Source organism: Myotis nattereri, assembly GCF_964212035.1.
Source record: "Myotis nattereri genome assembly, chromosome: X".
Taxonomy (NCBI): domain Eukaryota; kingdom Metazoa; phylum Chordata; class Mammalia; order Chiroptera; family Vespertilionidae; genus Myotis; species Myotis nattereri.
The window spans coordinates 17,266,083-17,281,173 of NC_138078.1; the positions used below are offsets into that span (position 1 = coordinate 17,266,083).

At 42.8% G+C, this 15,091-nt stretch overlaps 2 protein-coding genes across 2 annotated transcripts; both read right to left on the minus strand.

The window, feature by feature from the left end:
- Positions 1-418: 418 nt before the first annotated feature.
- On the minus strand, positions 419-2,332 carry LOC308510889 (putative ATP-dependent RNA helicase DDX53; the record flags this gene model as incomplete). The annotated part of the gene is made up of 1 exon (XM_081080967.1): positions 419-2,332. One exon carries the CDS (start codon positions 2,330-2,332, stop codon positions 419-421), a length of 1,914 nt encoding a protein of 637 aa, XP_080937093.1.
- Positions 2,333-9,494: 7,162 nt separating this feature from the next.
- LOC308512172 (putative ATP-dependent RNA helicase DDX53) lies at positions 9,495-11,408 on the minus strand (the record flags this gene model as incomplete). The annotated part of the gene is made up of 1 exon (XM_081081985.1): positions 9,495-11,408. One exon carries the CDS (start codon positions 11,406-11,408, stop codon positions 9,495-9,497), a length of 1,914 nt encoding a protein of 637 aa, XP_080938111.1.
- Between the last annotated feature and the right edge of the window lie 3,683 nt (positions 11,409-15,091).

The window sequence follows — 15,091 nt, forward strand, 5'->3', positions numbered from 1 at the left end:
GGCACTGATCACTGGGTGAAAATGGAATATATTGACTGGGATAAGCTTGATAGAAACTATGTTTCATTTCAGTACAACTATTTTAAAACAAGAAAAGTGCCATTGTTGTCTACTACCAAGTCTTTTAGAGAAGACACAGATGGACATGGCAGGCTATAATAGAATCTAAACTTTAACCAACACATAATATCTATTTTCCCCCCGACAGAATCTCTCACTCCGTCATTTTCAAAACACTTGACTTTATTAAGGAGTTTACACACAATATTGAAAGCTTAGTGGTATTATTAAATAATCAGTTGTCTTCAAACTATCAGTATGTTTCCAATGCTTTTCAATAAGTATCTTGAACGCTGCATATCTTTAACTTATCTTGAATCTTCTGGTAGTCTGGCACAACTTCTTTTCACTGCAGATCTTAATGAAACTCCTTGGGTTTTTGTTGAAATAGTTTTGATTTGTGTCCTGTGTCTCTATTTTGTTCACCTAACTTGTATTTTTTGGCCATTGTTACAAGAGCTTCTGGGATACTTTGATTTGATCTTTCCAGAATTTTAATCAATTCAGGGGCAGTCTTCCAATCATTTTTCGTCATAAGAGTAATGGACGTGCCAGTCTTCCCTGCTCTTCCAGTACGCCCTACTCTGTGTACATATTCTTCAATGTTTCTTGGGAAATCATAATTATACACATGTGTGATATCATCAACATCAAGACCTCGGGATGCTAAGTCAGTAGAAATCAGTATTTTCACATTTCCACTTCTAAAGTCATTTAATGCCTGCTCACGGTCACTCTGTTCTCTGTTTCCATGCAAGGATTGTACAGATAGGCCTTGGACACTTAAATCGCTGGATAAGTCATCAGCAACAATTTTTCTACTGACAAACACAATGACTTTGTCTTTGGGTGACAGGCTGTGTAGGAATTCTTTTATAAGAGATCGTTTTTCTTCTTCTGTGGTAACAATTATATTTTGCTTCACTGTATTTACAGCAACTAGATCCAGAGTACCAACATAAACGATCATAGGCTCTTTCAAATAAGTTTGTGAAAGTCGACGAATGGCATCTGGCCAAGTTGCACTTGTCATAATCGTTTGCCGATCTGGGCGCACATCTAATAAAATCTTCATTATCTGAGGTTGAAATCCCATGTCTAGCATCTTATCAGCTTCATCTAAGACTAAGTAGGTTATGCTTCTAAGGTTGACAAAATTATTCATTTGCAGATCATTCAGTCGCCCAGGAGTTGCAATAATGATGTCTATGTCTTTGGCAACGTCTTTTATTTGTTGTTGTCTACTTCCACCACCGTATATACAGATACTTTTAAGATTTTTATATGCATACTTAGAACATTCATTTCCTATCTGGAGAGCTAATTCTCTAGTCGGTGTAAGGACTAGCATGCCGGGACCATTCCTCTGTTCTCTGGGTGTTGGTTGAGAACTGATGTGAATAAGCCCAGGCAATAAATAAGACAAAGTTTTGCCTGTGCCAGTTTGGGCGACTCCTACAAGATCTATCCCTTGTAGAACAATTGGCCACACCTGTGATTGAATTGGCGTTGGCTTTTGAAACCCTGCTTTTTTAATGTTTTTCATTATTTCAGGATAATTCTGGAAAGCGTCCTCAAATTTAATAGTTGGGTTGGGGATAGACCGTTTTTCACCATCTTTCAAATCATCACAAATTATATTGAAGTGTTCCTTCCTCCAAAGGTCTGCCTGCATTGGAGAAAGAGAACTTGTTGCTTTGGATTCTATGTAAAAGTCTTTTTTAATGGGTGCTAAGTCTTCCCATCGTCTTTTCTCCCAGTCCGTCACTCTTGCCTTAATTCGATCCCAGTCTATCAATGGTCGAACTTCTCTAACAGTGTTATCTGTGGTTAAGTCTCTTGCAACAGCTGGCTGGGCTGCAGCATTATTAGCAGTGCCTTCTGAATATTGGTGGTTGCTTCCTTGTCTTTCAACAATAGTCTCTATAATTGCTTTGGCCTTTGCTTGCATATCCTTGCTGCCAAAAATGTTTACGTCTGCTTCGGAATCACCCTGTACCGGGAAGATCTGTATTTTTGTGTTCGTCCTACTCTGAATGTCTCTTATTTTTGATCCGCCATGACCAATCACTGTACCAACCAGACTGTTTTTTATTTTAAAAACAAGAGGAGGGCCTTGGGGGCCAGGAGCCCTAGGCTCCAGGTGGCTGGAGGAGCTGCCCCAGCTCTGGCCTCTGCCACCTCTTCCTCCCCTGCCATCTCTGTAGGCCCTGCCAGCCCTGGGATCCCTTAGTTTTGGCTCTGCCCACTTCTGCTTTGGGGCCCAGGCCATTGCTACATGGTAGAATTGGTACAGACTTACCGCCTACCACCAGTTGGGAGATGTGGCCTCAGGTCTCTTTCTCTTCAGGCTCTGGAGAAACAGACCATACTGACTTGTAGATAGGTAGGTATATACATGTTACCTAGGGAAACATTTAATGTGATGTCACAGAGGGATGGCCTGACCAATCACAGGCTTGGGACTAGGGTGAAGTAAGCAGGTATCTCTGAAGCAAATTTAAAGTGACACTCACTCTCAGAGGTTGAGCCTATAGGCCTTTACAGGACCTTGAGAGTGAGTGTTTCTGCACCATGGGTGTCATAGGTGCCTCCATTGCTCACTTCATGCTAATTTTAGCTCAGTTTGGGAGCAGATTTGAAGCAAGCCATGAACTTATCCACATAGTTTTGTTTTTTATTAAAAAAAATAAATAAATAAATCAATTATTTCCACAGGAAGAAATATAGTGGATTTGTTTGTTTCCTTAGATCCTTCTTCTTTTGCCAGTTACATCTTCATGGCATTTTTCTCTCTTCAGCAAAAGTTGAAGTTGCACAGAATAGGTTTGATTCTCCTTGTATCCTTGTATATGTAAGGACCAGTGTCAAATCCCCTTAAGGTTTCTGTTCATCAGGGTTAAATTCCTAGTTTTCTAAAATATTTCTCTTCTTTTCTTTTTCTTTTTTTGGTTGGCTGTAGGCCTGTCATATATGGCTTTTATTATGTTGAGGTATGATCCTTCTACTCCCGCCTTGCTGAGAGTTTTTATCAAAAATGGGTGTTGGATTTTGTCAAATGCTTTTTCTGCATCAATTGATATGACCATGTGTTTTTTTTCTTTCAATTTGTTTATGTGATGTATCACGTTTATTGATTTGCGGATATTGTACCATCCTTGCATCCCTGGGATAAATCCTACTTGGTCATGGTGGATGTTCTTTCTGATGTACTGCTGGATCTGATTTGCTAAGATTTTGTTGAGGATTTTGGCATCTATGTTCATGAGGGATATTGGCCTGTAATTCTCTTTCATTGTGTTGTCTTTACCTGGTTTTGGTATTAGGGTGATGCTGGCTTCATAGAATGAGCTTGGAAGTGTTCCTTCCTCTTGAATTTTTTGTAGTAGTCTGAGGAGGATAGGTTTTAGTTCTTCCTTGAATGTTTGGTAAAACTCCCCTGTGAAGCCGTCTGGTCCTGGGCTTTTGTTTGCTGGAAGCTTTTTGATGACTGCTTCAAGTTCTTCCATAGTTATTGGCCTATTGAGATTTTTAGATTCTTCCTGATTGAGTTTTGGAATGTTGTATTTTTCTAGGAATTTGTCCATTTCCTCCAGGTTGTCTAGTTTGTTGGAGTAAAGCTGTCCATAGTATTTTTTAACAATCATTTGTATTTCTGTGGGGTCTGTTGTTATTTCGCCTCTATCGTTTCTGATTTTGTTTATTTGGGTCCTCTCTCTTTGCTTCTTGGTGAGTCTGGCTAGAGGTTTGTCAATTTTGTTTATCCTTTCAAAGAACCAGCTCTTGGTTTCATTGATTTTCTGCATTGGTTTTTTTTTTGGTCTCTATGTCATTTATTTCTGCTCTAATCTTTATTATCTCCTTCCTTCTGCTCACTCTGGGCTTTTCTTGTTGCTGTCTTTCTAATTCTTTGAGTTGTAGGGTTAGATGATTTACTACCATTTTTTCTTGTTTTTTGAGGTAGGCCTGTAGAGCTATAAACTTCCCTCTCAGGACTGCCTTCATTGTGTCCCATAGGTTTTGGATTGTTGTGTTTTCATTGTCATTAGTTTCCAGGATGTTTTTGATTTCTTCTTTGATCTCATTGTTAACCCAATCAATATTTAATAACATGCTATTCAGCTTCCAAGTGTTTGAGTATTTGGGGTTGTTTTTATTGTAGTTTATTTCTAATATTATGCCATCGTGGTCTGAGAAGATGCTTTTTATGATTTCAATCTTCTTGAATTTGGGGAGACTTTGCTTGTGACCCAATATGTGGTCTATTTTTGAATATGTCCCATGAGCACTTGAGAAGAAGGTATATTTTGTGGCTTTGGGGTGAAGTGTTCTGAAGATGTCAACTAAGTCCATCTGATCTAGTGAGTCATTTAGGATTGCTGTTTCTTTGCTGAGTTTTTGTCTAGCGGATTTATCCAGTGATGTCAGTGGTGTATTAAAGTCCCCTACTATGATTGTATTGTTGTCGATCTCTCCCCTGATATCTTCCAGGAGTTTTCTTATGTATGTGGGTGCTCCTGCATTGGGTGCATATATGTTTATCAGGGTTATATCCTCTTGTTGTATTGATCCCTTTAGTATTATGAAGTGGCCTTCCTTATCTCTTGTTATGGCCTTCACTTTGAGGTCTATTTTGTCTATATAAGTATTGCTACCCCAGCTTTTTTTTCATTTCCATTTGCCTGAAAGAGTCCCTTCTAATGAGGTGGGTCTCTTGTAGACAGCAAATATATGGGTCATGTTTTCTTATCCATTCAGCCACTCGATGTCTTTTGATTGGACCATTTAGTCCATTTACGTTTAAAGTTATTATTGAAAGGTACTTGTTTGTAGCCATTTCTATTTTTTTGTGTGTGTGTGTGTGGCTGTTTTCTTTCTGGGCTTTTTAGTTCTTCTTTTTACACCAGTCCCTTTAGCATTTCTTGCATTGCTGGCTTGGTGGTGATAAACTCCCTTAGCCTTTTTTTGTCTGTGAAGCTTCTTATTTCCCCTTCAATTTTGAATGATAGCCTTGCTGGATAGAGTATTCTTGGACTCGGTCCTTTGCTTTGCATCACTTTGTAAATTTCCATCCATTCTTTTCTGGCCTGATGTGTTTCTGTTGAGAAATCATTTGATAATCTAATGGGAGATCCCTTGTATGTAACTTTCCGTCTCTCTCTTGCAGCCTGTAAGATTCTCTCTTTGTCCTGAACATTTGCCATGGTAATTATGATGTGTCTTGGTGTGGGTCTTTTCGGGTTCACCTTGTTTGGGACTCTCTGGGCTTGTGTGACTTTTTTCTTCCCCACCTCAGGGAAGTTTTCTGATATTATTTCTTCGAATAGGTTTTCTAATCCTTGTTCATCTTTCTGTTGTTCTGGCACCCCTATTATTCGTATGTTGTTTCGTTTCATGTTGTCCCAAAGCTCCCTTAGGCTCTCCTCCTGTCTTTTAATTTTTTTTCTCCAATTGCAGTACATTTTGGGTGTGTTTTGCTTCCTTGTCTTCTAATTCACCAACTCGGTCCTCCGCTTCTCCTAGTCTACTGTTGATACTTTCCATGGTGTTTTTTATTGCAGCTATATCACTCTTCATTTCTTCTTGGGTCTTACTTAAGTTGTTGGTTTTTTCATCTGATTCTTCTAGCTTCTTCCATATGTTATTGATTTTTTTCATCTGTTTCTTCTTGCTTCTTGCAGAAGTTGTTGATTTTTTCCTCCATCCGGTTTATGCACTCTAGGACCCTTACTCTGAATTCTTTTTCTGTCATGTTGCATGCCTCTGTATTACTCAGCTGCTTTTCTGGAGAGTCGTCCTTCTCTTTCCTTTGGGGGTTTCTTTGTCTACCCATGTTTGATCTCACTGACATATCTAGACGTTGAGTCGTTCAGTGGCTGCTCCCTGGGTGGCAGTGACTCCTTGGTCTGTGGTTGCTCTTCGGGCGGTTGCGGTGGCAGCTGCTCTTCAGTTGGCAGCAGCTCCTCTGGTGGGTGCTGTTCACAGCTGTGGTGGCTCTTCTGGCTGGTGGGGGGAGGTTTCACGTACAGCTGCTGTTCCTCAGCAGAGGGTGTGGTGCTCAGGAGGCTGCTGTTGCTTGGATCGGCTGCGTTGATTTAAAGGCACAAAATACAACACAACAAGGCGCCACATACCAGGCACTTAGTCCTGCCAGGTATTCACGAGAGTGTTGAATTTCCCTGCGATACACTGTTCCTCTGTGTTGTAAACCACAGTCCTTATTTTAAAGCAGGCCGTATTTGTTTCCCAGACTGCCTTATTTTGTGTTTAGCAAAGAGTCAGTTTGTGGCTCAGCCTCTGGGTGGCAGTGTTCTGGGGTTGACCTCAGAGGCTATACGGCTTCTCTATCGCACTTAGAGCTGGTTTGGGGAGGTCAAATATCCAGAGCTGTCTCTTTAATTGTTACCCTGCTCTCTAAAATATTTCCTGATATGTCATGGTTTCCATGATGCACATCATCCTGTTCCTTCTCCATTGGGAATGATTCATTGAGGAGCTTTTGTGATATGGCACATAGAACTACACAAATCAGCAGAAATGGCCTGAACTTTATATGTATTCATTACTGAGCATGACTGTTGTACTCATTCTACCTATGAAGTCAAGACACAAAGCCCCTCACTGGAACATGATGGGCATTTGAGTCCATTCTTCCTCGTCCTGTACTTACGTGATTGATTTTTCATTTCTTTATTTAACTAAAAGTAGGCTTTACATTTATCATTTATAGTCACCCTATGGTCAATTGCAGCACCTGCGAGGCCTCATGGCCGCGGGATCAGCGGATCCGAGAGGCCTCAGGGCCCCGGGATCAGCGGAGTGGGGAAGCCTCCCGGCCCTGGAATCAGCTGAGCCAGGAGGCCTCAGGGCCCCGAGATCAGCGGAGCCGAGAGGCCTCAGGGCCCCAAGATCAGCGAGCCAAGAGGCCTCAGTGCTCCGGGAACAGCAGAGACGAGAGGCCTCAGAGCCGCGGCATCAGCGGAGCTGAGAGGCCTCCAGGCAGCGGGATCAGTGGAGCCGTGAGGCAGCGCCCGCCCTGGAGCCAGTGCCCAGGCCCCTAGATTTACCACAGGGCCCTTCACCCCTGCCCTTGCCCCGCCTCCACCGCCGCCCCCCTGTCCAGCTGCTGCCCCGCCTGCCTCACTTGCTGAAGTCCAAATCTTAGGCCAGCCTCCTGCAGCTGCTGGCAGGGGCCGCCACCCAGGGGGCTCCCCCAGCCCCCATCTGCAGCCTGTTGGAACTCTTCTTGGCTGCCACAGCCACAGGCGCATCAGGACCACCCTGCTGCTTAACTCCCAGGCCCTGAGCACAGTGTGGAGCCGCCATGCCTGGAGGGCGGGCACACGTGTGCCTGGTGCAGCGGGACTTGCTGGGGAGCCGCCCGCCTTCCCGGCCGAGCCTTAGGCCCGTTGCCCAAAGTGGAAGGGCCGCAGCGGCCACCAGGCCCTGAAGGCTGCCCTGAAAGTCACACAAAGACAGCCTTCTACTGGAGGGCAGGCATGTGGCGCTCCGGGAAGATGCCGGAGGTAGGGAAGGAAGGTCATGGAAGGCAACAATTGCAAGAGGAGATCCCGAAGGTTCTGAAAGCAGAGGACCAGCTCCTTGCAGACCTGAACTCTGTGTGGGCCTCCTTATCGGCCCTGGCGGTGGGAGACACAGGAGGAGGTGATGGACCGGGGCTGCGCCCAAGGAAGACTCAGAGGAAGCAACGTGTGGACAGAGCCAGGCGGCGCAGGCAGGCCTGTGCGATGCCCACTGGAGCGCAGCCAGACCCCAAGGCGACCACCAAGCCAGGCCCCAGGGAGAAGGGAGCAGATGCCACTCCACTCTCTGGAGAAGACCATGGAGCAGAAAACTAAAGAAACCGATTTTACATCATTTCTCAGGTGGAGAACAGTTGGCATGTAAGCCCCTGACCAGTGCCCAGCCTCTCCTCTGTCTGTCTATCTCACTCTTAGGTACCATGTTCTTTGTTCTCTCTTAACTGAAACTCATTTTTAAACTAGATTGCTTTTAAAAGAAGACTAAATAAAGTTTCCCTTAAGTTATTTAGGTGGTGCTGGGGCTGCTGGGGCTGCTGGGGGCCTGATAGAAGACACAAACATGCAGCGGGGGGCCTGTACCCAGCAGCCCCAAGGCCCACCACCTTGGTGCTGGGGCTGCTGGGGCCCTGATCAGAGACCCCCAGCACCAAAATCAGAGACACAAACCCGCAGGCCCGGCACCCAGCAGACCCCAGGCCTTCGCGGCAGCGCTAAGGAGCAGCAAGCCGAGCGGTAGGAAGCAGCAAGCAGGTGGGCAGTAAGGAGGGAGGGGTCCCAGAATGCTAGAGGGCACATGCTGGGCTAAGGGACCCCCCACCCATCCCCAGTGCACGAATTTCCTGCACCGGGCCCCTAGTTTAATATAACCACCTGAATTTACTAGTGAAGAAAGTGAGAGCTCCAAAGTCAAGACCATTTTTACCAATGGTTGGTAACAAAATTTGTATGAAAATATGATTTGCACTGAGTCAGGCACCCTGTTCTGTTAGTCACATCTGTTGGGAAAAAAATAGAATTTGGGAATCTTCTAGAAGATTTAGCAGTTATCCTATATAATAAAAAGCTAATATGCAAATTGTCCCCTTGACTGGGAGTTTGACCAGTAGTTGGACCAGGGGATGGGGCCAGCCAGCCAACCACCTATGGCTCCGCCCCTTAGCCGGCCCTGCCCCTGACTGGCCCCCCCACCCCAATCAGGGGCGGGGCCGACCAGCCAACCACCTGTGGCCCCTCCCCCCGGCTGGCCCCATCCCCAATCGGACCCCCCCCCCATCTGGGGCAAGCCAGCTGGCCAACCTCCCACGTCCCTTCTACCCCCCCCCCACCCCCCCCGGCCACCCGGCTTGATGGCCCCGATTGGGGCGGGCTGGCCAGACCCCACCCATTCACAAATTTGTGCACTGGGCCTCTAGTTTTCTTATGAATTAAAATAATTAGGTAAGTACATTGGAGATATTTTTAGGGATTATTGTGGCACTGATCACTGGGTGAAAATGGAATATATTGACTGGGATAAGCTTGATAGAAACTATGTTTCATTTCAGTACAACTATTTTAAAACAAGAAAAGTGCCATTGTTGTCTACTACCAAGTCTTTTAGAGAAGACACAGATGGACATGGCAGGCTATAATAGAATCTAAACTTTAACCAACACATAATATCTATTTTCCCCCCGACAGAATCTCTCACTCCGTCATTTTCAAAACACTTGACTTTATTAAGGAGTTTACACACAATATTGAAAGCTTAGTGGTATTATTAAATAATCAGTTGTCTTCAAACTATCAGTATGTTTCCAATGCTTTTCAATAAGTATCTTGAACGCTGCATATCTTTAACTTATCTTGAATCTTCTGGTAGTCTGGCACAACTTCTTTTCACTGCAGATCTTAATGAAACTCCTTGGGTTTTTGTTGAAATAGTTTTGATTTGTGTCCTGTGTCTCTATTTTGTTCACCTAACTTGTATTTTTTGGCCATTGTTACAAGAGCTTCTGGGATACTTTGATTTGATCTTTCCAGAATTTTAATCAATTCAGGGGCAGTCTTCCAATCATTTTTCGTCATAAGAGTAATGGACGTGCCAGTCTTCCCTGCTCTTCCAGTACGCCCTACTCTGTGTACATATTCTTCAATGTTTCTTGGGAAATCATAATTATACACATGTGTGATATCATCAACATCAAGACCTCGGGATGCTAAGTCAGTAGAAATCAGTATTTTCACATTTCCACTTCTAAAGTCATTTAATGCCTGCTCACGGTCACTCTGTTCTCTGTTTCCATGCAAGGATTGTACAGATAGGCCTTGGACACTTAAATCGCTGGATAAGTCATCAGCAACAATTTTTCTACTGACAAACACAATGACTTTGTCTTTGGGTGACAGGCTGTGTAGGAATTCTTTTATAAGAGATCGTTTTTCTTCTTCTGTGGTAACAATTATATTTTGCTTCACTGTATTTACAGCAACTAGATCCAGAGTACCAACATAAACGATCATAGGCTCTTTCAAATAAGTTTGTGAAAGTCGACGAATGGCATCTGGCCAAGTTGCACTTGTCATAATCGTTTGCCGATCTGGGCGCACATCTAATAAAATCTTCATTATCTGAGGTTGAAATCCCATGTCTAGCATCTTATCAGCTTCATCTAAGACTAAGTAGGTTATGCTTCTAAGGTTGACAAAATTATTCATTTGCAGATCATTCAGTCGCCCAGGAGTTGCAATAATGATGTCTATGTCTTTGGCAACGTCTTTTATTTGTTGTTGTCTACTTCCACCACCGTATATACAGATACTTTTAAGATTTTTATATGCATACTTAGAACATTCATTTCCTATCTGGAGAGCTAATTCTCTAGTCGGTGTAAGGACTAGCATGCCGGGACCATTCCTCTGTTCTCTGGGTGTTGGTTGAGAACTGATGTGAATAAGCCCAGGCAATAAATAAGACAAAGTTTTGCCTGTGCCAGTTTGGGCGACTCCTACAAGATCTATCCCTTGTAGAACAATTGGCCACACCTGTGATTGAATTGGCGTTGGCTTTTGAAACCCTGCTTTTTGAATGTTTTTCATTATTTCAGGATAATTCTGGAAAGCGTCCTCAAATTTAATAGTTGGGTTGGGGATAGACCGTTTTTCACCATCTTTCAAATCATCACAAATTATATTGAAGTGTTCCTTCCTCCAAAGGTCTGCCTGCATTGGAGAAAGAGAACTTGTTGCTTTGGATTCTATGTAAAAGTCTTTTTTAATGGGTGCTAAGTCTTCCCATCGTCTTTTCTCCCAGTCCGTCACTCTTGCCTTAATTCGATCCCAGTCTATCAATGGTCGAACTTCTCTAACAGTGTTATCTGTGGTTAAGTCTCTTGCAACAGCTGGCTGGGCTGCAGCATTATTAGCAGTGCCTTCTGAATATTGGTGGTTGCTTCCTTGTCTTTCAACAATAGTCTCTATAATTGCTTTGGCCTTTGCTTGCATATCCTTGCTGCCAAAAATGTTTACGTCTGCTTCGGAATCACCCTGTACCGGGAAGATCTGTATTTTTGTGTTCGTCCTACTCTGAATGTCTCTTATTTTTGATCCGCCATGACCAATCACTGTACCAACCAGACTGTTTTTTATTTTAAAAACAAGAGGAGGGCCTTGGGGGCCAGGAGCCCTAGGCTCCAGGTGGCTGGAGGAGCTGCCCCAGCTCTGGCCTCTGCCACCTCTTCCTCCCCTGCCATCTCTGTAGGCCCTGCCAGCCCTGGGATCCCTTAGTTTTGGCTCTGCCCACTTCTGCTTTGGGGCCCAGGCCATTGCTACATGGTAGAATTGGTACAGACTTACCGCCTACCACCAGTTGGGAGATGTGGCCTCAGGTCTCTTTCTCTTCAGGCTCTGGAGAAACAGACCATACTGACTTGTAGATAGGTAGGTATATACATGTTACCTAGGGAAACATTTAATGTGATGTCACAGAGGGATGGCCTGACCAATCACAGGCTTGGGACTAGGGTGAAGTAAGCAGGTATCTCTGAAGCAAATTTAAAGTGACACTCACTCTCAGAGGTTGAGCCTATAGGCCTTTACAGGACCTTGAGAGTGAGTGTTTCTGCACCATGGGTGTCATAGGTGCCTCCATTGCTCACTTCATGCTAATTTTAGCTCAGTTTGGGAGCAGATTTGAAGCAAGCCATGAACTTATCCACATAGTTTTGTTTTTTATTAAAAAAAATAAATAAATAAATCAATTATTTCCACAGGAAGAAATATAGTGGATTTGTTTGTTTCCTTAGATCCTTCTTCTTTTGCCAGTTACATCTTCATGGCATTTTTCTCTCTTCAGCAAAAGTTGAAGTTGCACAGAATAGGTTTGATTCTCCTTGTATCCTTGTATATGTAAGGACCAGTGTCAAATCCCCTTAAGGTTTCTGTTCATCAGGGTTAAATTCCTAGTTTTCTAAAATATTTCTCTTCTTTTCCTTTTCTTTTTTTGGTTGGCTGTAGGCCTGTCATATATGGCTTTTATTATGTTGAGGTATGATCCTTCTACTCCCGCCTTGCTGAGAGTTTTTATCAAAAATGGGTGTTGGATTTTGTCAAATGCTTTTTCTGCATCAATTGATATGACCATGTGTTTTTTTTCTTTCAATTTGTTTATGTGATGTATCACGTTTATTGATTTGCGGATATTGTACCATCCTTGCATCCCTGGGATAAATCCTACTTGGTCATGGTGGATGTTCTTTCTGATGTACTGCTGGATCTGATTTGCTAAGATTTTGTTGAGGATTTTGGCATCTATGTTCATGAGGGATATTGGCCTGTAATTCTCTTTCATTGTGTTGTCTTTACCTGGTTTTGGTATTAGGGTGATGCTGGCTTCATAGAATGAGCTTGGAAGTGTTCCTTCCTCTTGAATTTTTTGTAGTAGTCTGAGGAGGATAGGTTTTAGTTCTTCCTTGAATGTTTGGTAAAACTCCCCTGTGAAGCCGTCTGGTCCTGGGCTTTTGTTTGCTGGAAGCTTTTTGATGACTGCTTCAAGTTCTTCCATAGTTATTGGCCTATTGAGATTTTTAGATTCTTCCTGATTGAGTTTTGGAATGTTGTATTTTTCTAGGAATTTGTCCATTTCCTCCAGGTTGTCTAGTTTGTTGGAGTAAAGCTGTCCATAGTATTTTTTAACAATCATTTGTATTTCTGTGGGGTCTGTTGTTATTTCGCCTCTATCGTTTCTGATTTTGTTTATTTGGGTCCTCTCTCTTTGCTTCTTGGTGAGTCTGGCTAGAGGTTTGTCAATTTTGTTTATCCTTTCAAAGAACCAGCTCTTGGTTTCATTGATTTTCTGCATTGGTTTTTTTTTTGGTCTCTATGTCATTTATTTCTGCTCTAATCTTTATTATCTCCTTCCTTCTGCTCACTCTGGGCTTTTCTTGTTGCTGTCTTTCTAATTCTTTGAGTTGTAGGGTTAGATGATTTACTACCATTTTTTCTTGTTTTTTGAGGTAGGCCTGTAGAGCTATAAACTTCCCTCTCAGGACTGCCTTCATTGTGTCCCATAGGTTTTGGATTGTTGTGTTTTCATTGTCATTAGTTTCCAGGATGTTTTTGATTTCTTCTTTGATCTCATTGTTAACCCAATCAATATTTAATAACATGCTATTCAGCTTCCAAGTGTTTGAGTATTTGGGGTTGTTTTTATTGTAGTTTATTTCTAATATTATGCCATCGTGGTCTGAGAAGATGCTTTTTATGATTTCAATCTTCTTGAATTTGGGGAGACTTTGCTTGTGACCCAATATGTGGTCTATTTTTGAATATGTCCCATGAGCACTTGAGAAGAAGGTATATTTTGTGGCTTTGGGGTGAAGTGTTCTGAAGATGTCAACTAAGTCCATCTGATCTAGTGAGTCATTTAGGATTGCTGTTTCTTTGCTGAGTTTTTGTCTAGCGGATTTATCCAGTGATGTCAGTGGTGTATTAAAGTCCCCTACTATGATTGTATTGTTGTCGATCTCTCCCCTGATATCTTCCAGGAGTTTTCTTATGTATGTGGGTGCTCCTGCATTGGGTGCATATATGTTTATCAGGGTTATATCCTCTTGTTGTATTGATCCCTTTAGTATTATGAAGTGGCCTTCCTTATCTCTTGTTATGGCCTTCACTTTGAGGTCTATTTTGTCTATATAAGTATTGCTACCCCAGCTTTTTTTTCATTTCCATTTGCCTGAAAGAGTCCCTTCTAATGAGGTGGGTCTCTTGTAGACAGCAAATATATGGGTCATGTTTTCTTATCCATTCAGCCACTCGATGTCTTTTGATTGGACCATTTAGTCCATTTACGTTTAAAGTTATTATTGAAAGGTACTTGTTTGTAGCCATTTCTATTTTTTTTTGTGTGTGTGTGTGGCTGTTTTCTTTCTGGGCTTTTTAGTTCTTCTTTTTACACCAGTCCCTTTAGCATTTCTTGCATTGCTGGCTTGGTGGTGATAAACTCCCTTAGCCTTTTTTTGTCTGTGAAGCTTCTTATTTCCCCTTCAATTTTGAATGATAGCCTTGCTGGATAGAGTATTCTTGGACTCGGTCCTTTGCTTTGCATCACTTTGTAAATTTCCATCCATTCTTTTCTGGCCTGATGTGTTTCTGTTGAGAAATCATTTGATAATCTAATGGGAGATCCCTTGTATGTAACTTTCCGTCTCTCTCTTGCAGCCTGTAAGATTCTCTCTTTGTCCTGAACATTTGCCATGGTAATTATGATGTGTCTTGGTGTGGGTCTTTTCGGGTTCACCTTGTTTGGGACTCTCTGGGCTTGTGTGACTTTTTTCTTCCCCACCTCAGGGAAGTTTTCTGATATTATTTCTTCGAATAGGTTTTCTAATCCTTGTTCATCTTTCTGTTGTTCTGGCACCCCTATTATTCGTATGTTGTTTCGTTTCATGTTGTCCCAAAGCTCCCTTAGGCTCTCCTCCTGTCTTTTAATTTTTTTTCTCCAATTGCAGTACATTTTGGGTGTGTTTTGCTTCCTTGTCTTCTAATTCACCAACTCGGTCCTCCGCTTCTCCTAGTCTACTGTTGATACTTTCCATGGTGTTTTTTATTGCAGCTATATCACTCTTCATTTCTTCTTGGGTCTTACTTAAGTTGTTGGTTTTTTCATCTGATTCTTCTAGCTTCTTCCATATGTTATTGATTTTTTCATCTGTTTCTTCTTGCTTCTTGCAGAAGTTGTTGATTTTTTCCTCCATCCGGTTTATGCACTCTAGGACCCTTACTCTGAATTCTTTTTCTGTCATGTTGCATGCCTCTGTATTACTCAGCTGCTTTTCTGGAGAGTCGTCCTTCTCTTTCCTTTGGGGGTTTCTTTGTCTACCCATGTTTGATCTCACTGACATATCTAGACGTTGAGTCGTTCAGTGGCTGCTCCCTGGGTGGCAGTGACTCCTTGGTCTGTGGTTGCTCTTCGGGCGGTTGCGGTGGCAGCTGCTCTTCAGTTGGCA